Source organism: Ranitomeya imitator, chromosome 2 (genome assembly GCF_032444005.1).
Source record: "Ranitomeya imitator isolate aRanImi1 chromosome 2, aRanImi1.pri, whole genome shotgun sequence".
Lineage (NCBI taxonomy): Eukaryota > Metazoa > Chordata > Amphibia > Anura > Dendrobatidae > Ranitomeya > Ranitomeya imitator.
This window is the reverse complement of record NC_091283.1, coordinates 361,903,255-361,920,892: the sequence shown is the minus strand read 5'-3', so window position 1 is coordinate 361,920,892 and position 17,638 is coordinate 361,903,255. Positions and strand designations below refer to the sequence as shown.

The following is a 17,638-nucleotide window of genomic DNA, read 5'->3' as shown; positions in this document are numbered from 1 at the left end:
AATATAGGCTGAACTGGATGGACAAATGTCTTTTTTCGGCCTTACTAACTATGTTACTATGTAAGTTGCCCCCCACAATATGGCACCTTCCACCTCCTAATATATAACCCCTCCCTTCCCCCACTCCTGGTGCAGATACAGATGACCCCCGGGACACAGCACCGACCTCCTGGATCAGTTTCCCAAGGCTGGAGATGTGGCCCCGGGGCCGGTGCTATAGATGTATGAGGGGCTGTTATCTGCGGTGTGAGCTGTACATGTAATGGAGACATTCTGGAGACAGATTATTCCAGCAGTAGAACTTTTTCTCTTCAGTGAATGTAGCTGGATTTTACCTTGTTTTCTCTTTATAATTTAATGACCCCGTTCTAGGACCTCATTGTTAGGCCTCGGCTGTCATGGCGATTTATTGGGATGTGTCTATGGGGAACACAGGACTCCCCCTCTCTGTGCCCCAGATTTAATGGGGGATGCTCTCTGCCTCTGTCTTCTGCCTCAGATACAATAATGGATGTTGTCTCTGTTACCTCAGATATATAGACGATGTCTTCTCTCTGTCTTCATCAAGAATGTAGAATGTTCTTTCTCTCTTCCTAAAACTGTGATCTTTATTTTTTACTTGAAAGCATTTTTAAATATGAAAATACTGTCACTTCCAAACAGAAAACTGGTGTGTACAGGTGCAAACTAGGAGTAGCCGTTTCTATATGTAACTAAAGTAGCACTCTGTAACACTATAGCATGTAAACATGAACTATATGAACTATGAGTTGCATTACTGCTCTAGAAAATAGGAAAAAATGAAGATACTTAGAGCATAATTTGGCCAATTCATGCATGCCCAGCAGCCATGGCAAGGCAATTTCTTTGTTGGGAACCTATCCTAATGTGTATCCTGAAGCCTACATTTATATGGGTAGGTAGGATCCTGCTGTAATTAAGATCACCACAGACTGATGGGTGGAGTGCTCAGTCAGAGAGCCTATCCTATATATAAATAGCAAAAGACTGACCTTGAAAGCTGTTTTAGACCCTCATTAGTGCGATCATACAACATACAAGCCTCTGATTGCTCCGGTGATGCCCTGTACTACTGTAGTGCGGGGTATTATCCCTGCCTGTCAGTGTAAAGGTACCTTCACACATAACGATATCGTTAACGATATCGTTGCTTTTTGTGACGTAGCAACGATATCGTTAAGGAAATCGTTCTGTGTGACAGCGACCAACGATCAGGCCCCTGCTAGGAGATCGTTGGTCGCTGAGGAAAGTCCAGAACTTTATTTTGTCGCTGGACTCCCTGCAGACATCGCTGGATCGGCGTGTGTGACACCGATCCAGCGATGTCTTCACTGGTAACCAGGGTAAACATCGGTAAGCGTCGGTCAGCCGGAAAGCAGAGCGGTGACGTCACCGCTCTGCTTTCCGGCCGCTGTGCTCACAGCCAGTGCAGGAGGAGTGCAGAGAAGCAGAGCGCCGGGGACAGACAGCGGTAGGTAAGTATGTAGTGTTTGTTTTTTTTACTTTTACGCTGGTAACCAGGGTAAACATCGGGTTACTAAGCGCGGCCCTGCGCTTAGTAACCCGATGTTTACCCTGGTTACCCGGGGACCTCGGGATCGTTGGTCGCTGGAGAGCTGTCTGTGTGACAGCTCTCCAGCGACCAAACAGCGACGCTGCAGCGATCGACATCGTTGTCGGTATCGCTGCAGCGTCGCTGAGTGTGAAGGTACCTTAATACTAATGGCTCCATACACATGAGATAACTGTCAGCCTAATTAACATACGGACAGCTTTCTCTCCCAAGTCCCTCATACACATAACCGTTCTACTCGGCAGGGATTACCTGTGGTCTCTTTGAGAGAGTCATTGGCAGACACCTCTAAGGGAGACTTATCTCCCGTAAGTACAAACAGGTTGTGAAATTCTGCATGCCAGATCCTTCTCTCACCTGACATCACCTGCAGTTCCAGCCTACTCTAGTCTAATGTGTAAGGGAGCCTTAAGAGTTTACGTAAACAGAATGTTGTAAAATAATAAAAAAAAAAACACCACCACTGTTTGGGTCCCTGCTCAGTCCCAAAGAACTTGCGATTTCGACAACAAATCAGTTGCCAAAGTCATAGCTAATATAGTCAGTGCTTGGGAGCATTGAGAAATGTCTTAGCAATTCAATTTATTTTTCAGTCCATGGGAGACAAAAAGAGAATACAATATCCACAAGTTCTATCTGCTGATATGTTTTCCCTTATTATCTACAGTAATTGTATTATTACGTGGGAGTTTTTTTTATAATGTTACATAATCTCATCTTCTCCCCATTCAGGTCCCTACAATATCAAATCCTCTCAGTGGAGATCTTCTAAATAAGAGAAGTTTCCTGATTAAGCCATCAAGGATGGATGGGGACAGGGACAAGGACAACATGGTGGAGAGGATATTACACCTCACCCTAGAGATCCTCTTCCGGCTTACTGGAGAGGTGAGAGATTCTGGTGACGTCACATTACATCATTCTTATCTATGGGAATAACAGATGGACAGAACTGGAGAGGTGAGGACTCTGGAAATGTCTGTAGTGAGATTTATTAATGTGTCTGTCCATAACCAGGATTACACAGTAGTGAAGAAGACCTCTAGTGAGCGCTGTCAGGCCCCTGTGTCTGAGGGATGGGGAAGACCCCAGAGCCCAATCATGGGCCCTCCACTTCACCCCATGCTACATGAGGATATCAATGACAAGAAGATCCTAGAATTCACCTACAAGATTATTGAGCTGCTGACTGGAGAGGTGACACTGCTGGGAATGCTGGAACATTACAAAGAAACGCAATGAAGGGATCAGGGGATGACCGTTTCATTGTATGTGTCAGGTTCCTGTAAGGTGTCAGGATGTCGCCGTCTATTTCTCCATGGAGGAGTGGGAGTATTTAGAAGGACACACAGATCTGTACAAGGAAGTCATGATGCAGGTTCCCCAGCCCCTCACATCACCAGGTAATATACAGGACTAAATACACATGACCTATATTTGTATGTAAAGAAGTAATTCAGTCCCTGTATGTTTCCTCCAGATCTATTTAGTAAGAGGACAACACCAAAGAGATGTCCCCAACTTCTTCTTCCACAGAACTGTAAACAAGAAGATCCTAATGTTCCTCAGGATCATCAGGTAGATGGAGAGAAGGAGTCATGAGATCTCCCCTATGATGTGTAAACGGCTGTGAAGGTCTTGTGCTCAGTCTTGTTTTATCCACCAGCATTATAAGTTTTATACTTGTGTAATGAGAACGGTGGAGATGGCAGGATTAGAGCTGATCATAGATGTGACTTCTCCATCTGTCTGTGACATTTACAATATTTGTTTCAGGGTGACGATCTGACCCATTTTAGTGCTACAGAGACATATGTGAGGGGTGATGAGCAGTGTAAAGAAGAGATTCCTACAAATAAATGCTCAGGTGAGTTGTAACTACTAGTTGCAGAGAAGTCACAGAATATTCTCTCTGAGAAACACGTGATGGTGTCTCCGCAGCTTTTCTACATGCATTTGCATATTTCCCATAAGGGATGGGAGCAGTGTTCCGGATCACTGCGTTGAGAAACACGTGATGGTGTCTCCGCGGTGTTGGATGTTTTGATCTCCCCGAGGTCATTCATCCTTATGTTTATAGTCCTTTTACTAGGCACTGCTCCTAATAGCCAGTTTCCTACTCCACACTGATTAGGGGCAAATACCCCGAAACAGCTGTCTGTGGATGGATACCATGTTTTGGCATAGATGGTTTTCCTTTTTGGATGCTGCCCTTCCCGTGGTTGTTCCTTCCCGGTGAAAGACCTGGCTATTTATTGCTTGCGTTGAGAAACACGTGATGGTGTTTCCGTGGCTTTTCCACATGCATTTGAATATTTCCCATAAGGGATGGGGGTAGTGTTCTGGATCACTGCGTTGAGAAACACGTGATGGTGTCTCTGCGGTGTTGGATGTTTTGATCTCTCCGAGGTCATTCATCCTTATGTTTATAGTCCTTTTACTAGGCACTGCTCCTAATAGCCAGTTTCCTACTCCTCACTGATGAGGGGCAAATACCCCGAAACAGCTGTCTGTGGATGGATACTATGTTTTGGCATAGGTGGTTTTCCTTTTTGGATGCTGCCCTTCCCGTGGTTGTTCCTTCCCGGTGAAAGACCTGGCTATTTATTGCTTGTGTTGAGAAACACGTGATGGTGTCTCCGCGGCTTTTCTACATGCATTTGCATATTTCCCATAAGGGATGGAGGCAGTGTTCTGGATCACTGCGTTGAGAAACACGTGATGGTGTCTCCGCGGTGTTGTATGTTTTGATCTCCCCGAGGTCATTCATCCTTATGTTTACAGATTATTCTCTGTCATAACCAGCCATATCACATTCACGTGATCATTAGAGATGAGCGAACCTGAACTGTAGATACAGGGGTTCATACGGACGCCTGTGGTCTGGTGCTGATCTCCAAACACAAACTTCTGTGGAAAGTCTGTGGTACTGTTCAAGCCTGGAGGCCTAATAAAGTTTGGCTGCCCTACAGTCTTTCAACAATCTACTAACTTTTAGGCTGTGAGCACTTCTGGAACCATCACAACCATGCAAAGTATTGTCATGGCTGTGATTGGTCGGTGCATCACATGAAGCAGCCTATGTAATCGCCGGATTATGGGTCGCACCTCCATTGTATTCTGAGCCTGTTACCCGCACTGAGTCTTGTGCAGAGTGCCGAAATACAGCCTTGCACAGAGTGCGATAATATAGCCTTGTGCAGGGTGCTGTAATACAGCCTGGTGCAGGATGCCGTAATACAGGCTGGTGCAGGGTGCCGAAATACAGGCTGGTACAGGGTGCCTTTTTGCTTTTTTTTTTTTTTTTTTTAACTAGGGAAGGCCTCAATACCTTGACTGTTATGGCTGGCAATCAGGCAACACAGCGTGCAGTAATCAGCGCACATACAGAGATCTGGCAATAACCAAAAACAATAGGACGAGCTCTGAGACGTGGAATCTCTGTAGACTGCAGTACCTGATCTATCCTCACACAACTATAAGCAGCAGTGGATTGCGCCTATCACTACCTATGCAACTCGGCACTGCCTGAGGAGCTGACTAGCCTGAAGATAGAAATACAAGCCTGACTTACCTCAGAGAAATACCCCAAAGGAATAGGCAGCCCCCCACATATAATGACTGTTAGCAAGATGAAAAGACAAACGTAGGAATGAAATAGATTCAGCAAAGTGAGGCCCGATATTCTAGACAGAGCGAGGATAGCAAAGAGAACTATGCAGTCTACAAAAAACCCTAAAACGAAAACCACGCAAAGGGGCAAAAAGACCCACCGTGCCGAACTAACAGCACGGCGGTGCACCCCTTTGCTTCTCAGAGCTTCCAGCAAAAGTTAATAGCAAGCTGGACAGAAAAAACAGAAAACAAACTAGAAGCACTTATCTAGCAGAGCAGCAGGCCCAAGGAAAGATGCAGTAGCTCAGATCCAACACTGAACATTGACAAGGAGCAAGGAAGACAGACTCAGGTGGAGCTAAATAGCAAGGCAGCCAACGAGCTCACCAAAACACCTGAGGGAGGAAGCCCAGAGACTGCAATACCACTTGTGACCACAGAAGTGAACTCAGCCACAGAATTCACAACACTTGACAATGGCAAATAGATCAAACAGACTAACTTTAGAATCTCTCCTTTGTTCAGCACACTTCCCTCTTGTAGGTAATTCACACTCTGCTCTGCCCTTCTATTCTTTAGGAGGAACATGAAGCTAATTGATGTCCATTTAAGCAGTTGAGGTCTTAAGGCCCCTTCACATTAAGCGACGCTGCAGCGATACCGACAACGATCCGAATCGCTGCAGCGTCGCTGTTTGGTCGCTGGAGAGCTGTCACACAGACCGCTCTCCAGCGACCAACGATGCCGGTAACCAGGGTAAACATCGGGTAACTAAGCGCAGGGCCGCGCTTAGTAACCCGATGTTTACCCTGGTTACCATGCTAAAAGTAAAAAAAAACAAACACTAGATACTTACCTACAGCTGTCTGTCCTCCAACGCTGCGCTCTGCTTCTCTGCTCTCCTCCTGTACTGTCTGGGAGCCGGAAAGCAGAGCGGTGACGTCACCGCTCTGCTTTCCGGCTCACAGCCAGTACAGGAGGAGTGCAGAGCGCAGCGCTGGAGGACAGACGGCTGTAGGTAAGTATGTACTGTTTGTTTTTTTTTACTTTTAGCATGGTAACCAGGGTAAACATCGGGTTACTAAGCGCGGCCCTGCGCTTAGTTACCCGATGTTTACCCTGGTTACCAGTGAAGACATCGCTGGATCGGTGTCACACACGCCGATCCAGCGATGTCTCCAGGGAGTCCAGCGACGAAATAAAGTTCTGGACTTTATTCAGCGACCAACGATCTCCCAGCAGGGGCCTGATCGTTGGTCGCTGTCACACATAACGATTTCATTAACGATATCGTTGCTACGTCACAAATAGCAACGATATCGTTAACAATATCGTTATGTGTGAAGGTACCTTTAGGTGCAATCTATTAGTCTGTGGTTATTGCTATCTCTGCATCTGCAGGCACCACTAGTGACTGCTAAATCAGGATATCTAGTCTGTACAAGAACTGGAAGGTTCAGTGGCAGTTTTTTTTAGAGTATAACCTATTTTCCAGAGTGAGTTGCTACACAAGCATAACAGTTTATTTTTGAACATACCTGAACATTGCCAAATTAAAAATATCCTTAATTTTCATTAAGTATGCAGTTTAATAAGATACTGATACCAGATAAAATAGTTAATAAATAGTATTTACCATATTTCTAATTTAGGTCGGCAGCTTTTTCCCAACATCCCATTTTATTTTTTAAACATTCTTTATTTATTTATTTTTAGGATGATAAGATTTACAAGTTTAGCAACAATTTTTTTATGTTCAATGAAATTTATAAAACCTATTTTTTTTGGGGGGGGTGGGGATCACTTTTGAATTTACTTTTAGGGGCCTAGATTTTAGATAGAATCAGGAAGTCAGAGAAAATACAAAATCAGAAGACATAAGTACTCTAAATGAGCCAGGATCAAATACACAAAATGGGAGCTGGGCACAGAGGACTGAACCAGAGGAGAACAAGGCTATATGTGTCAGCTTTCGGCAATATGCTTCGAGTTGTAATAGGGTGTGGTGCTTTCCATTTGACAGAGAGCTGATTATTCAAGCTGGACTGCACACACACCCCTGTTGTCTGAGTGGATGGTAGTACTGGTCCCTGCCACCCTATTGTTAGTGGCGAGTGCAGAATGAATGACGGCGGCAACTGGTGGCAGGGGCAGAACACGAGAGCAGTAGAAAACTCGATAAATTGTAACAATCAGTGAATTAATGTATAGGCGTAGCGACTATTTTGACACCTGAATGAGTGGCTTGTTTTTTACAGAATTAGAAAAAGGTTTTATTAGTATCAGTTTCGTCTACATATCATTTTTTGGTGACTTTTTATTGCAAAATTTGGGAGGCAGAATGAACAAACAGTTGAACATCATGCTCCTCTTGTTCATGCTGAGGCCTTTAATTAGACTGTGGATTGTCATTGTCTTAGTGAATAATTCAATTTTGCTACATCACTTCCCATTTCTATGGACAGTTTGAGTAGCAATGTTCAAAAATATGAATTTCAAGGATATTTTATTCAAAAATGATGAATGGTTTTATTCTTGGCAGATGACTGTACCAGAAGATCAGAGGGACAACTGACATCTTCAGTTTTTAAGTCAGATCTTGAGCTCACACAGGATAGAATTGAAGTGAATGACATTACTTCAGATATATCATCATGCCTTCTCAGCAAAAAACTATCATCTGATCCTTTGAAACCTGTCCTATCTTCTGATTCATTACAGACTTCTAAGAAATATAAAAGTCAGAAAAGACGCATTAAAAAACGAACTGCTCTTAAGCCAATTACACATTCAGAATATGGAAGTAGTCTTCCCCTCAAAACCTCTCTTGTTAAACATCAAAAAATTCACACAGAGAAGAGATTTTCTTGTTCCAAATGTGGGAGACATTTTAACCGGAAAGCAGAACTTGTAAGGCATGAAAGAATTCACACTGGGGAGAAGCCATATTCATGTTCAGAATGTGGAAAATGTTTTAACCGGAAATGGATTCTTGCGAGTCACCATAGAACTCACACAGGGGAGAAGCCATATTCATGTTCAGTATGTGGAAAGTGTTTTGGACATAAATCATATCATGTTACACACCAGAGAACTCACAAAGGGGAAAAGTCTTTTTTATGTTCAGAATGTGGAAAATGTTTTGTACGGAAATCATCGCTTGATATACATCAAAGAACTCACACTGGGGAGAAGCCTTTTTCATGTTCAGAATGTGGAAAATGTTTTGCAAGGAAATCAAATTTTGTTAGGCATCGGAGAACTCACACTGGGGAGAAACCTTTTTCATGTTCAGAATGTGGAAAATGTTTTGCAAGGAAATCAAATGTTGTTAGACATCGGAGAACTCACACTGGGTAGAAGCTTTTTTTCTGTTCAGAATGTGGGAAATAGTTTAATCCTAAATCACATGTTATATACCAGAGAACCCATACAGGGTAGAAGCCTTTTGTCTAACACTTTTATTAAAGGACACAAGAGACTATGGGGTGTTAAAGAAATAGTTAAAATCTGCTTTGTCCTGAAATATGATAAAATAACCTTTTTAGAAAGTAACCTTTGTCCCATATGTGGTTATGGCTATGTGGTTACCATCTGTGTCTACATGCACATTTTTGTGGACTGATATCCTCAATATCCTCGATGTCCTTTCCCATTTCCCAGAAACTGTTAGGGACCATGATTGTTTTTTCTGTGGTTATTCTTTGATATGGGATGTTATAGGATGGCCGCCCAAATTCCTCCTTGTTTCTTTCAACTATTGTACAAGGTCAACTCTACATATAGGAAATTCCAATGGTAAGCATACTATCCAAGCCCATTTTCCTCAGGCAAGCAATGTGCAACACTCCATATCATAGATAACCATACAGATCATGCAGCAATTGAAGCAGCATATAGATCGAGTGTCATTAAACAAACAAAAAATTAAATGCAAAAATATTTGATTTCAACAAATAGAAATTTAAGCTTACAAAAGCAAAATTATATTAAAAGGGGTGCCTCAAACCATAGAACATAAAAGATCTGTTTATAATCACAAGACAGCGTATGGGTATCTATACAATGGTGTCCTATTACTGCAGCTGTTCTCCCCATTTGTGTTCTATGGTTTGAGGCACCCCTTTTAATATCATTTTGTTTTTGTATACCGTACTTAAATTTATATTTGCTGAAATCAAATATCTTTGCATTTTATTTTTTGTTTGACACTCTTGATTTATATGCTGCTTTGATTGCTGCATGATCTGTATGGTTGTATAGGAAATTCCCCCAGATCCCTACATGTAATCCTTCTTGTGTCCCAGGATGTGTTTGACAAGTTATTGTATAACTTATATTTCTGCCACGATACTGTGACACGTCCCTATTTTCTATGATCTAACTCCTATAAAAGATGAGCATATCCAAGAATAAACGAGACTATTCAAACAGACAACTGCTTGGGTGTCTTGCTGTTTTATTCTTCATAGCTTGGGTACCCAAGACATATAGAATACCTGAGGATTGGAAATAAAGGAAGAGATCTCGTCGCTAACAGGTGTGTATGCTGCTGCCACTTAGAGGCTGACACTAGGAAAAAAAATAGCTCCTCCTTAGCAGGATACACTCACCAATTGGCTCGAAGCTAATCAGTTTTAACTTCGTCAGCAGGAGTCGGACACCGGTCTGCTCTCAGATTCGTTTCTACCTTAGGGACACGTTATGTGTTATTAATTTTCTACCTTTTTCTTTCAGGCTCAATTTCTGAGTAATAGCAATAGAGTGTAATATCTCACTCTGATTTCTCACCTGGAGACTGAGATAACAGGATGTTCCACATCATACTCTCTTGTGTCTACATGGCAGGACCATACCCCCCAATGCATCTAGTGCGACTCGAGGTATCCCTAAGGATGCTCCTTTGCAACTAACTCCAGCCCAATTGTCCACCATAGCGAGATTGTGCTGGTGGCAAGGCGCACCATTTCCAGTGTCCCGTAACAGACCGAGGGAATACTGTGAAGAAGGAGTCGGGATTGCGATAGGCAGGTACCTCTCCTTCTCCTGGTCTTTGCAGCAAAAGAAGTAAAAAAAAAAAGAAGAGCAATAGGGGGGCTCCTGGCTTACTCTAACTCCCTTCCTCTGGGTCCTGATTCATTCCATAGGACTCACTTCCTCTACTTTGTGCTAGCAGCCTCCCGTGACCTTGGTTCTTTTCTTCCAGCCGAACGCTTACCCAAGGCCTACTTTTCACAGCTACACCCTCTACCTTTCCCTCAGTGCACGCTATCTCCGGCCACGCCTTTTGCTCGGCGGCCGATCCTCACTTTACTTCATCAGAGGTGATTCCTCACATGCTTTGTTCCCGGACTCCGCCTCTTCACCTCTGCTCAGGGTCACTTCCACACCTGCAGAACTATCGCTCCCCACCTGTGGCCATTCCAGGATTGCCTCGAGACCTCACTCCTTGTCACAGCGCTCTTCGGAACTTGTAGACTCTCTGTCTTTTGGGCTCACAGGCTCAGAACTCCTCAGTAGCTCTCTCAGTACACCCTATGTCTATCCTAGGGAAACTCGCTCTTGCCCATTCCCTCCTATTATTCTTCACTTTGCCTGTTTCTCCTGTAAGAAAAAATTGCCCTTAGGTCAGCAATCGGCCCTCTTCCCTGACTGCAGCCTTCCTAGAATGCAGACCTCTCCCAGGAGCCCCCTCACTGCCCAGGAAGAGAGTGCACTCTCTCACGCTTGAGTCAGATGGCACAATATCTAAGTCTGTCGCGGATCTAACCAAGGCTTCCCAGACCCTAGTTTCAGTTCTTGAGCGTAAGCAGGAAACCCTACTGCTACATACGTTCTTTGGGACATATTGAAATCGACGCCATATTCTCTTCTTCATAGCAGATCACATGCGACGTTGAGGGATCAGTCTCATTTGTCTCCCTCTGGGCCCTCCTTCACATCCTCCAGGATGGCCTCTGTCTCCCGCTCATCTTTCCCTGGGCCCCATGCAGCTCTGGGATCTGAATTCCACTCTAAGTCGGATTTAGACCTTGATTCCAAGCAAAGATCCAAATTGCGGGACATGATGGACAGACTTATTCTTGCTATAAATCCGACTGTCAACGTCAAGGTTTGAGACCCCCTTCCCACAGCACAAACAGTCTCTTTCAACAATGTGAAACGCCCAACTTGGGTTTTCTCAAACCATAAGGAGTTTGACAAAGTTTTTTCACACGAGTGGGAAACACCCAGAAAAGCACTTTCAGAGAAAGAGACGAATGGATATCTTGTATCACTTCCCTCCTGAGCTGCTCAAATCCTGGACTGAGTCTCTCATAGTGGTTTCTTCTGGTTTCCCTGATGTCCCAAATACGATCCTTCCTCTTTCGGACGGCGCCTCTCTCAGTGACCTTTCAGACATATATAAATCGAATCGCTATCAAAGTCTGCCTTTGAGAGGGTGAGTGCACTTTCCCTGCCTTTGCCTCCACCTGGGTCTCCAAGTCAGTCTCCACCTGGGATAAGTTGCTTTGTCAGAGCATCCTTTCCGAGGGCACCTTCCGAAGAATTGGCTCATCTAATTGCCTATGCGGGTAAATACCTTCTCACAGCATATCTTGACACCGATGGCTGCTCATCGCTAGTTTCCAGCAACATCGTGGCCTGGGATGCAGACGGGTCTACAGCTGTTGAGAACCAGACTGGACCAAATCAACTCGGATGTTACCAGTGTGAAGAGTGCCTCTGTTCCCAAACAGAGACCAAAACATCCAACAGCTAGGAAATGCACCCTGCTTCTTTCACCAATTTTCTTACTCTGGGACTTCTAACTACCGGGACTGCTCCCCCACACAGCTAGATTAGATGAGACCCTCCTTGAAGCCAGTTACCTCCTGGTGGCCATCAAAGCAAACCCTGCCAATCCAGGTCAAATATATTCCTTTACATAACCAAGCACACCCAACTGGGCACTCTCCCAGGGTGGGCAGCCATCTCCTCCTATTCAAGAAAAGACGGCTGCCCTCAATATTCAGGGATGCATGGCTTTCAGTAGTCGGCGCTGCCTGGTTCAGAGAATTCGTCTCCATCGATTACAAAATAGAGGGCTCATCTCTCCCTCACTATCGCTTCTTCAAATCCTGGCCCCCAAGGGATCCTTTGCTGTTATCCATTTTTTTAAAGCAATTTCCTTCCTCCAGTCAGGCATCATCGTTCCTGTTCCCTCTAAGAAAAGCTTTTCAGGTTTCTACTCAAACCTTTTGTGGTCCCAAAAAAGGATGGTTCTGTCCGTCCTATACCAGAACTACCGAACAAGTGCAGCTCCACCGCTGCAGGACGGCATCTAAGACGCCTACTTTCACATCCCAATCTGTGCATATCACTAAGGTTCCCTTGGCTTTGTAGTTCAGGATTATCACTTTCAATTTATGGTACTCCCATTCGGCCTAGCGTTTGCTCCCAAAGTCTTCACGAAAATCATGGCTGCTGTTGTGGCTCTTCTTCACCCAAAAGGAATTCCAGTCATCCCCTATCTGGATGATCTGTTGAATAAAGCCCTGTTCTATCGGGACTGCTGCGAAAGTCTTTATCTGACAATCGACACACTCTCACGTGGTTTGTCTCATCAACATGGCAAAGTCATCTCTAATCCAGGTCCAGCGCCTAGTTTTCTTTGGCATAATCTTCGATACCTCAAGCGCCAAAGTTCTTCCCTATGAAAAGTCTCCTCCCTCCTCTCAGGCACCCATCGCCCTGTGAGCTTCAGACCTGCATGAGTGTTCTAGACAAGATGGTAGCTGCCATGGTAGCGGTTACCTTTGCAAAGTTTCGCCCTTGACTCCTTTAGTTGGTACTTCTGTCACATTGTGACAAGAAGATTTTATCACTGGACTGTCCCGTTCTCCTTCACCACAAGTAAGACTTGGGCTGTTGGCACTTCACTCACCTCATTTGCCGCTGGATATCCTTCCTCCCACTACACTAGCAGATTGTGACAATCGATACCAGCCTCCTTGTTTGGGGAGCAGACTTTCAACACTTTACAGTCCAAGGCCATTGGAAACCTTGGTAGTCCTCACTCCCCATCAACATTTTGGAGCTGAGGGCTATCTATCTTACTCACAGGCACTGGCAGGTCCTTCTAGTGAGCCGACCTGTGCACATCCAATCCCACAATGCCAAAGCCATGCTTTACATTAATCATCAGGGCATAACATGAAGCAGATCGGTCATGTCTGAAGTTTCTCAAATTCTGGCCTGGGCCAAAAAGAGGGTGCCTGCTGGTCTCAGCAGTTCACATTTCTGGAGTGGAAAATTAGGTCGCTGACTTTCTAAGTTACCAGGGCATCTCTTCAGGAAAGTGGTCCTTGAACCCATTGGTGTACAGCAGGGCCGGACTGGCCATTGGGCAATTCTGGCAAATGCCAGAAGGGCCTGTCTGGTCGTGGGCCACATGAGTCTGGACTATAACATGCCCTTAGATCCTTTTTCTTTCCGGGGTTGTTCCGGGTACTTACTATTGTCTTCTATTCCTGGCCAGTGTGCGCACCGCGCATGCGCTGCTTCGCGCGGTGGTGGGTGGCGCTCGGCTCTGATGTACGCGTCTCCATAGTCGCGGGTCCGGTCACATGACCGGATGACGTGACGTGGTGACGCGTGTCGGGAGCGCCGCTCTCCTCGGCGCGTCGCAACATGGCGGGGGCGCGCCATGCACGGCTGAGGACTATTCTACGGCTACACATACCACTACATAAGGGGATCACGGACATGCCTACTTACCTCCTGACGAAGCCACAGGCGTGGTGAAACGCACGTCGAGGTGATTCAGTGCGGGTCGGACACTTGGGCCAACATGACCGCAGGTAATATATACTATCTGCTGCTCTAAGGTCCTAGCATGTACCTTTCTGATTATATCGGCTTAGGGGTTTGGTGCAACAATAATACTAATACTGTGGACTGAGCACCATTTGTTGCTCTATAGCCATTGGATATACTTTTTTGGTGATATTGGCCGATGGGCGCAGTGCAATATTTATGGCAGCATATTGAGTGGATAGGCGCTTCTTATGCCACCCACTGATACTTACTACTACCTACCGCCCGGACACTAGGACTAGAGCTTTGAGATATATATTGATAGTATCCTGTGTGACGTCTTGGGTCTATGTTTTGCCATGGTGTTCTATTCCCGCTATGTCTCTTTCTCTGCTGACATCTATTTATAGGTGGTTTTTTCCATCTGGCATGTACTCTCTTTCTCATGTGGATTACTATATTCAAATGATTTTGTATTGTTATTTTAACGAATAAATGATGTTTATAATGGAAACTTCACCTCCGATTGTTTCTCTATTGGTACACACATTGTCTGCTATGTTGTTAACAGAATCGGTGTTCTCAAGACACCCATACTGTTAAGAGGTGTGACAAAGCACAAAGTGCCAGCAGGCCATAGGGAACATTAGAAATATTGGTCTTGTAGTAGATCTTGCTTCCTCCACCCAGGGTAATCTTACTAATGTATCTCATCTGGTGCTTGGGGATGGGGACCGCATGGGTCTGTGTGATTTCAAAGGGCTGAATTTGAACCCCAGTCCGTACCTGGTGTACAGGCAGATCTGTCAATGGTGTGGCACACCTGACATTGACCTAAGGATGAACAACAAGGTTCCCCATTTCATGTCCAAGTCTTGCGACCTCCTTGTGATCATCTGTACTGGTTCTTCTGGGGTCGCAGTTTCACCTTCCATACCTTTTTCCACCTTTGCCACCAATCCCCAAACTCTTCAAGAAATTCAAGATGGACGGAATGCCAGTTATCCTTGGGGATCCTGATAGGTCTAGTAGATTGTGGTACCCAGAAGTGGTCGATCTCATCGCAGACGTTTCGTGTAACTTTCGTATCATCCAGTCCTCCTTTCCCAGTTCTTCAATTTAACGGCATAGCTGTTGAAGCTGCAGTACTAAAAGACCATGACTAAAGTAAGAAAACCCTCATCTTCTCCAGTCTACCATTGCTCTTGGAAAGCCTTTTTTGCAGGTGCGAGGCCAACCAGGTGGCCCCCATGTCCTTCTCAATCCTTTACCTTCTGGCCTGGATTCTTCTCAAGTCAGAACTTTCTTACAAGGAGTTGCTCATTCCTTTCCTTCCTATCATCCTCTCGTGGATGGGATCTGGGATCTCAACCTGGTTCTGAATGCTCTTCAATGTTCCCCCTTTGAACCTCTTTGAGATGTATCTGAGCTGGGTCCCTTACCTGCCGGACCTTATTTTTTGTTTTTCACCAATACAAGGTGGTGCTCCGTCCTGTTCCTTTTTTTCTTCAGAAGGTGGTTTCCCCCTCTCGTTTTTCCACTCTTATGTCCTTCTCCATCTCATCCTCGGGAGCAGTCTCTCCACAAGTTTGATCTCGTCAGAGCTCTATGTCTCTATCTTTCCAGAATGTCATCTTTCAGACGCACCAACTGTTTAAGGCTCCCGAGGGTCATCGCAGAGTTCTCCAGCCTCCACGGCCACAATTTCCTGCTAGATCCGTTCTGCCATCCTGGAAGCTTATCGAGCACAGTATAGGCTGCCCCACCCAGTCTCAAGGCTCACTCCACACATGCAGTGGGAGCTTCCTGAGCTGTTCGTCATCAGGCTTCTGCTTTGTAACTCTGCGAGGCTGAAACATGGTTCTGTGTACACACCTTCTCGAAGTTCTACTGTGTGCATACCTATGCCTCGGCTGATGTGAGCCTAGGAAGGAATGTTCTGCTAGCAGCAGTTGCCCGGACCTAGACCTGTTTTGGATGTTCTTCCATTCTGTTTTCTCTCCCTTGGGACTGCTTTAGGACGTCCCATGGTCACCTGTGTCTCTCAATGAAGCATTAGAGAAAAGATTGATTTTGGGTACTTACCGTAATATCCCTTTCTCAGAATCTTCATTGGGGTACACAGTTCCTGCCTCTGTTGTATATACAGCTGTGGCAAAAATTAAGAGACCACTGCACAGTTTTATAAAAATCAGCTTCTCTACATGTCTTGACAGCCATTCCATTCCAGTGTCAGTTGAATTCCAACCAGAGTACACCTCATTCTACAGTACTTTATGTGCTTCTGATTATCTGAGTGACATCTTACTCGAATGTCACTCAGCAACCGCAGGATGACATAAAGTGACCAACAAAAGGAATGGCAGCTGGCGTGAAGTGCACGGCAAGAACAGTTCAGAACAGGCTCCTAGAGGTAGGAATTAAGTCATGTAAAGCTAGAAAAAAGCCGTTCATCAATGAGAAGCAAAGGAGAGCCAGGCTGAAGTTTGCCAAAGACCATAAGGATTGGACCATAGAGGACTGGAGTAAGGTAACCTTCTCTGATGAGTCTAATTTTCAGCTTTGCCTAACACCTGGTCATCTAATTGTTAGACGGAGACCTGGAGAGGCGTACAAGCCACAGTGTCTTGCACCCTATCAGGAAACATGACGTAATATTATAATTATTGTTCGATCGCACACTGAGCTCTGCTACATCGTTTAGTTTTGCAGACACACAATGCAGCTTTGATCCTCCTCACAATACCTCCTTCTCTCTCTCTCTCCACCTACATGTGTAATCCTATACTCCTTCCCCCCTCCCTCAGGAATGTGTGTTTGATTCCCTAACCCCCTTCCTCCTGCTTGCAGCTGGGAAAACTGAAAGTAAAAAGCTCTGAAACACGTGTTTCCTTTGTCCTAGTACAGGGTTCATTTAGGATCAAAATATAACGGCGCCGAAGAGCCATAGAAACACGAAACTTACCCTTTTGAATGGACACCGGCAGAACCATACTTCGGTGAATTCTCTAAGCTCAGGGACTGGCAGAATCCAAGTAGTGGATTACTGCTTAACCGAGGCACATAGCCTCATCATTCAACATCTATCATGTAATTACTCCTAACAGGTTCTGATCTCATATGTGTCTTGTTTAAATTATAATAACGTTGTACCTTTTAGTAGTGGACTGTTTCGCCTAATTTTTTTTCTCATATTTATTTCAAGTCTATACTACACTTAAAATTCATGGGGATATTTATCACACTGTTGCTTTATGTTTAAAATGCAATATTGGAGATTTTTTGCATGGATTTAAATGAATGTCACTTTCGTGCTGAGAAAAATGGTAATGGTGTCGTCCTTCTATGGGTTTCCCAGCCCGAGATATGAAAATTAATAAGATGTTAGTAGGTTTTCAGTCCTTTGGAAATGGGAGTGCATCCCATAGCTCCACCCACTCAGTGAGGTCATTAACAGGGGGTATAAGATATTGGACCTCATTTTAGGAGTATCTTTTTGCCCAGGGAGTCAGCTGAGAGAGGCTCTGCAAATCTGATCTGATGCCATGGGATGTGTCGCCCTTCCCCCGCCACATGGCATCCATGATATGAGAGAACTGTGTTTTTTCAACTTCAATCCTTTTTATTTTG

The 17,638-nt window shown here is 44.8% G+C and overlaps 1 protein-coding gene across 1 annotated transcript in view; it reads left to right on the top strand.

Moving 5' to 3' along the window:
- The first annotated feature begins 2,330 nt into the window (after positions 1–2,330).
- Positions 2,331–17,638, top strand: part of LOC138663854 (oocyte zinc finger protein XlCOF22-like) — a 59,879-nt gene continuing 44,571 nt past the window's right edge. The window contains exons 1-6 of the mRNA XM_069750207.1: positions 2,331–2,482; positions 2,612–2,791; positions 2,874–2,997; positions 3,075–3,172; positions 3,371–3,461; positions 7,752–8,546. Coding sequence (XP_069606308.1) covers positions 2,399–2,482; positions 2,612–2,791; positions 2,874–2,997; positions 3,075–3,172; positions 3,371–3,461; positions 7,752–8,546 — 1,372 coding nt within the window. The 5' untranslated portion in view covers positions 2,331–2,398. The remainder of the gene's footprint in view (positions 2,483–2,611; positions 2,792–2,873; positions 2,998–3,074; positions 3,173–3,370; positions 3,462–7,751; positions 8,547–17,638) is intronic.